General features: G+C 39.1%; 1 protein-coding gene across 1 annotated transcript in view; it reads left to right on the top strand.

The window, feature by feature from the left end:
- Window positions 1-6,000, top strand: part of LOC125106940 (inositol 1,4,5-triphosphate receptor associated 2-like) — a 41,634-nt gene extending 35,634 nt beyond the window's left edge. The window contains exon 3 of the mRNA XM_047741514.1: window positions 5,816-6,000. Coding sequence (XP_047597470.1) covers window positions 5,816-6,000 — 185 coding nt within the window. The remainder of the gene's footprint in view (window positions 1-5,815) is intronic.

Consider the following 6,000-nt stretch of genomic DNA (forward strand, 5'->3'; position numbering starts at 1 on the left):
AAAGATGCATGGTATGACTTGTTTGTTTTTTAGTTTGTAGAGACTTGTTTTGTGGCCTAACATGTGATCTATTCTGGAAAACATTTCTTGTGCACTTGAAAGTGCAGTGTATGAATTCTTCTGTTTTAGGATGGGATTTTTTTTTTCTTTAAAGAGAGATTGAGAGCATGAACAGTGCAGAGATGGAGAGGCAGAAGCGGACTCACCACTGAGCAGGGAGCCCAACATGGGTCTCGATCCCAGGACCCTGAGATCATGACCCGAGCTGAAGGCAGTTGCTTAACCAACTGAGCCACCCAAGCACCCCTGGATTGAATGTTCTGAATATATCTGTTAGATCCGTCTGGATTCTATTTGTCATTCAAAGTGTCCTTCAAAGCCACTGTTTCATTTTTGACGTTCTGTCTAGATGATCTATCCATTGATGTAAATGGGGTATATCTTTTTGTATTGTTCTTTTTATCACTAGCAGTATCCTTGTCTCTTGTTACAGTCTTTGTTTTAAAGTCTATTTTGTCTGATACAGATTTGCTACCCTAGCTTTGTTTTCACTTTCATATGCATGAAAATGCTTTTCCATCTCTTCACCTTTAATCTGCATGTGTCTTTAGGTCTGAAATGAGTCTTTTGCAGGCGACATATCAATGGTTCTTGTTTGTTTATCCACTCTGTCACCCTAGTTTTTTGATTGGAACATTTAGTCCATTTGCACTTGAGTAATTGATAATGGGGTTCCTGGGTGGCTCAGTGGGTTAAAGTCTCTGCCTTCGGCTCAGGTCATGACCCCAGGGTCCTGGGATCAAGTCCCACATCGGGCTCTCTGCTCAGCTGCTCAGCTCTCTGTTCTCCTCACCTCACCCCACCCCACCACCTGCCTCTCTGCCTACTCATGATCTCTGTCAAATAAGTAAATAAAATCTTAAAAAGTAATTGATAAGTATGTTCTTATTGCCATTTTGTTACCTTTATAGTTGTTTTTGTAGTTCTTTGTTCCTTTCTTCTCTTGCCTCCTCTTTTATGATTTGCTGGTTCTCTCTTTCTTTCTTTCTTTCTTCATATCATACAATCTTTATCTTTCCATAAGGACATGCATTATGATTTGTAGCATAGGATAGAATCTTAGGAATCAAAATTTCTGCTTCAAATAAATGTTACATTGAGACAGAAAGAACATAATCTAAGTGGAAGTTTAGAGTACTTGGTTCTTGTGACATTCCAGAAGTCTTTGCCTATTTATCTTTATACAAATCTTCATGTACACAAATCTATATGTTTCTGATAAGAAGTGTTTGCTAAGCCTTTCAAGGTCACTCTCAGAGCCTACCTATTACATATCTTTAAAAATTCTACAAAGAAGCATTTCTTCTCAGATATAGAAAGCCCATGACTCCCCCAAATATTAGCTACTTTTAGTGTTTTTTTAATGGCTACAACAGTGCGTGATGCTTAATTTTATGTGTCAACTTGATTAGAATAAAGGATGCTCAGATAGTGGTCAAACTATATTTATGGGTGTGTCTATGAGGATGTCTCTGGAAGAGGTTAACATTTGTTTCTGTTTATGTGTTTTATTTTGGGCTTCTTTTGTTTTTTAACCTTTTTTAATTTTTTACCCCAATTTTTATTTAAATTCTAGTTGGTTAACATATAATATTGGTTTTAGGAGTAGAATTTAGTGATTCCTCACTTACATAAAACATCATGTGCTCAACACAAGAAGTTCTTTTCTTAATACCCATCACCTATTTGCCTACCTCTCTTCCATCAGTCCTCAGTTCTATATATTTAAGTCTGTTATGGTTTGCTTCCTTTTCTTTTTATTCCCCTTCTTCTATGTTCCTCTGTTTTGTTTCTTAAATTCCACATATGAGTGAAATCATGTTTTGTCTTTCTCTAACTGGCTTATTTCACTTAGCATAATACACTCTAGCTCCATCCACATCATTGCAAATAGCAAGATTTCATACTTTTTGATGACTAAATAATATTCCATTGTATATATATACACCATGTCTTCTTTATCCATTCATTAGTTGATGGACATTTGGGCTCCTTCCATACTGGTTTTCTTTGGTTATATGCTCGGATTCCTTTCTTTTTATTTTTTTGCATATCTGTTACAGGTTTTTGACTTGTGATTACCATTAGGTTTATATATAACATCTTATGCATTTAGCACATTATATTAAATTGATGGCCAGTTAAGTTTGAATCCAGTCTTAAAGCACAAAGTTTTACTTCTCTGCCACCTGTATTTTTGCTATATAGTTTCATACTTTTATTTTGTGAATTCCTTGACCGATTTTTATAGATATACTTAATCGTAGTGCTTTTGTGCATCCTACTTTTCTTACTCTGCTTATCTTCCCACTCACAGAATCCCCTTTAACATTTGTTATAAAGCTGGTTATTGGTCATGAATTCCTTTACATTTTGTTTGGGAAACTCATTATCTGTTCTTCTCTTCTGAATGATAACCTTGCTGGATAGAGTATTCTTGGTTGCAGTTTTTTTTTTAATTATTATTATTATTATTTATTTTGACACTTTGAATATATATCATGCCGCTCTCCTCTGGCCTGCAGAGTTTCTGCTCAGACATCAGCTGAGAGCCTTATGGGGTTTCCTTGTATGTAACTGTTTTCTTTTTCTTGCTGATTTTTTTTTAAGATTTATTTATTTATTTGAGAGAAAGAAGGAGAGAAAACATACACAGGAAGAGGAGGGGCAGAGGGAGAGAGAATTCTCAAGCAGAGTCCTTGCTGAGCATGGTGGCCAATAGAGGACTCAGTCTCAGGAACCAACACCCTCACCCCCAGCTCCAGGATCATGATCTGAGCTGAAATCAAGAGTCAGACACTTATCCGACTGAGCCGCTATGGTGCCCATCTTTTGCTGCTTTTAAAATTCCCTTTATTCACTACTTTTTGCCATTATGATTATGTGTCTTGGTTTAGACCTGCTTGGGTTGATTTTTTTTTTGTGCCCTCTATGTGCCTCCTGGGTCTGGATTTGTGTTTCCTTCCCCAAAGTTATAAAGTTTTCAGCTACTATTTCTTCAAATAAATTTTCTTCTCCTTTTCTCTCTTCTCCTAGGATCCTTTAATGTCAACATTATTACACTTGATGGTGTCACTGAATTCCCTTAATCTAGACTCATTATTATTCTTTTCTCTTTCTCCTGTTCAACTAGATCTCTTTCCACTACTCTGCTTTCCAGGTCACTGATCCATTCTTCTGTTTCCTCTAGTCTACTATTTATTCTCTGTAGTGCATTTTAAATTCCAAGTATTGAACTATTTATCTCTGATTAATTTTTTTTTTTTTAAATAGACTCTACACCCATTGAAGGCTTGAACTCATGACTCTGAGATCAAGACCTGACCTGAGGTCAGAGTCCAATACTTAAGTTACTGAGCCACCCAGGCATGTCTCTGACTGGTTCTTTTTGTTGTTGTTGTTGTTTTCTATCTCTTTATTGAGGGTCTTACTGAGATCCTCCACCCGTTTCTCAAGTCTGTTGAGCATCTTTATTACCATTACTTTAAATTCTCTGTCATCAATTACCTCTGTTTTATTCAGCTCTCTTGCTGTGATTTTGCCCTCTTCTTTCATTTGGGACATAGTCCTCTGTCACCTTATTTTGTTTGATTTTCTCTGTTTCCATGTATTAGGAAACTCAGCTGCATCTCTTGTTCTTGAAAGAGGTGGCCTCATGAAGCTGAGGTCCTGTAGGGCCCTGCAGTGTGATGTCTCTTGTTCAGCAGAACCTGACACTTCAGGGGTGTCTCCCGTTTTGTGTGCACCCTACTGTTGTGGCTGAGCCACATTTGCCTTCAGTCCAGTCATCTGCAATGGTTCTCCTTGCCTGTCTGGGCAGGATTTGGTCCCTGTGTGGTTAGTGGACTACTCTGGAGCCAACTTTATCTTGAGTTGGATCAGACTGGTTGTTCGCCAGAGCTGTGGTCACATAGAACTGTGAGGCTCTCTTTTCTGTGTTATCCCCGGAGAAGCTTTCTTGGTGAGTGGATCCTATAGTCAGACCAGATGTCTGCTCCCTGCCCTTTTTTGGGGCCACAGTCAAACTGATGTATGTGGTTACCTTTCCCTCTCCCTGGGGGAGGTGTCAGTTTGGAGTGGTGCTGCTCCCTACTGGGGCTCTTGCACCCTCCCAGGCATGGGGCACTGCTTTGGATGGATTTCTGCCGAGGGTGTGTTGGATTGTGGGGATCCACAGGAGAATGCTGGGGCAGGGTCACGGTCAACATTCTAGGTGGGAAGTGTTCACACTGTAGGTTCTTGCAGGTGTCTGTATATCGTATATCTAGGCTGGGCAGGGGGAAAGGATGGTGCTTGCCAGCACTCTTTTTCTTGGAGGAGTCTCCCACTGGTTCCTGTCCCTTCTGCACATGTTCTAAAATTAGGAAATAAATCTTCCTATATATCCTAGGTGCTTTTCAAATTGCTGCTTTGCTGTCACATCTCAGCAGTGTTGTTTGTTATGCTGTCTCTTAAAGGCAGGATTCCATTTCCTATCCCCCTCCTGCTCTCCCAGAACCATGCCTGCTGCTTTTTAAGGTTCCAGGTGTTAAGCCCACTGATTTTAAGAACTTGCAAACTTAAGCCCCTCCTGGTTTTCAAAGCCAAATGTTATGGGGATTCGTCCTCTCAGTGCAGATTCCCCATGCCTGGGATTCCTAGTGTGGTGTACTCCTTTCTCTTCTCTGTGCCTTTCATGTCCCTCCTTCCTTTAGATAGTCTTATGAGTCAGTTTGGTTCCTAATCATGTCTCTACTCTTCTTACCTTTTTGATGTGGCCTCTTTCCTACAGTTAACTGTGGAGAGTCTGTTCTGCCAGTGTTCAGGTTATTTTCTGGATTGTTTACACTGATGTAGCCGTTATCTCAGTGTATCTATCCATGGGATGAGGTGAGTGTGGGATCCTCCTACTGTGCCATCTTCTCCACATGTCCTACAAGTTTTATGGCTTTATAGCTCACCAATTTGGTCCTTAATCTATTTTGAGTTTATTTTTTTTTTCTGGTGTAAGAAAGTGGTCTAGTTTCATTCTTTTCCATGTGGCTGTCCGGCTTTCCCAGAAGCATTTATTGAAGAGACTGTCTTTTCTCCATTATATATTCTTGCCTCCTGTGCCACAGATTAATTGATCACTTAAACATGGTTTTATTTCTGGGTTCTGTAGTCTGTTTTATTATCCTATGTATCTATTTTTGTGCCAGTACCATACTGTTTTGATTACTACAGCTTTGTAATATTTGAAATCTAGAATTGTGATGCCTTTTTCTTTTTCAAGATTGCTTTGGCTATTTGGGGTTGTTTGTGGTTCCATACATGTTTTAGGATTATTCTAGTTCTGTGAAAGATGCTGTTGGTATTCACTGAAAGTTTTTAAGGAAAGAATGGGAGACAGAAATAAGGTGGCCTTTTAATTACTCTCACAAGTGATTATTGATTGTATATATCATGCGTATTTAAACCTCACAACAACTGTGTATGGTACATTTTATCATCCCCATCTCTCCGATTAGGAAACTGAGGCTTAAAGAGATTAATAAATTTTCCCAAATCAACACTCCCGGTAAATTCCAGCGTCAAGATCGGACACCAGGTCCGTTAGACTTCAGCCCAAGGCCAGTGCTCTCACCACTCTACCATGCCAACTCAGCAGGACTGTGAAGGTTTGGTGGCATGTTTCCAGGGCTCAAGTGTCTTGAGAATGTTGAGTACTTCACTCCTTACTTTTAAAGCATAATCTTAATACATCTTTCAAAATTAATTTGCTTTTCTTCCTAAGGTTCAGTAGGAGTTGCCAAAATAATAGATTATCTGAGACAAGAAAGTAGTCAAAATTATGAAGATAGTGGACTTGAGAAGCTATGGAACATACTTGATCCTAAAAAGGGAGACCTGCATGTGGACCTGGAAATTTTTCATGCCATCATGAAAGAATGGATGGCTTGCTGTAGAATCAAATGGTAA

This window comes from Lutra lutra, chromosome 8 (genome assembly GCF_902655055.1).
Source record: "Lutra lutra chromosome 8, mLutLut1.2, whole genome shotgun sequence".
In the NCBI taxonomy this organism is placed as follows: Eukaryota; Metazoa; Chordata; class Mammalia; order Carnivora; family Mustelidae; genus Lutra; species Lutra lutra.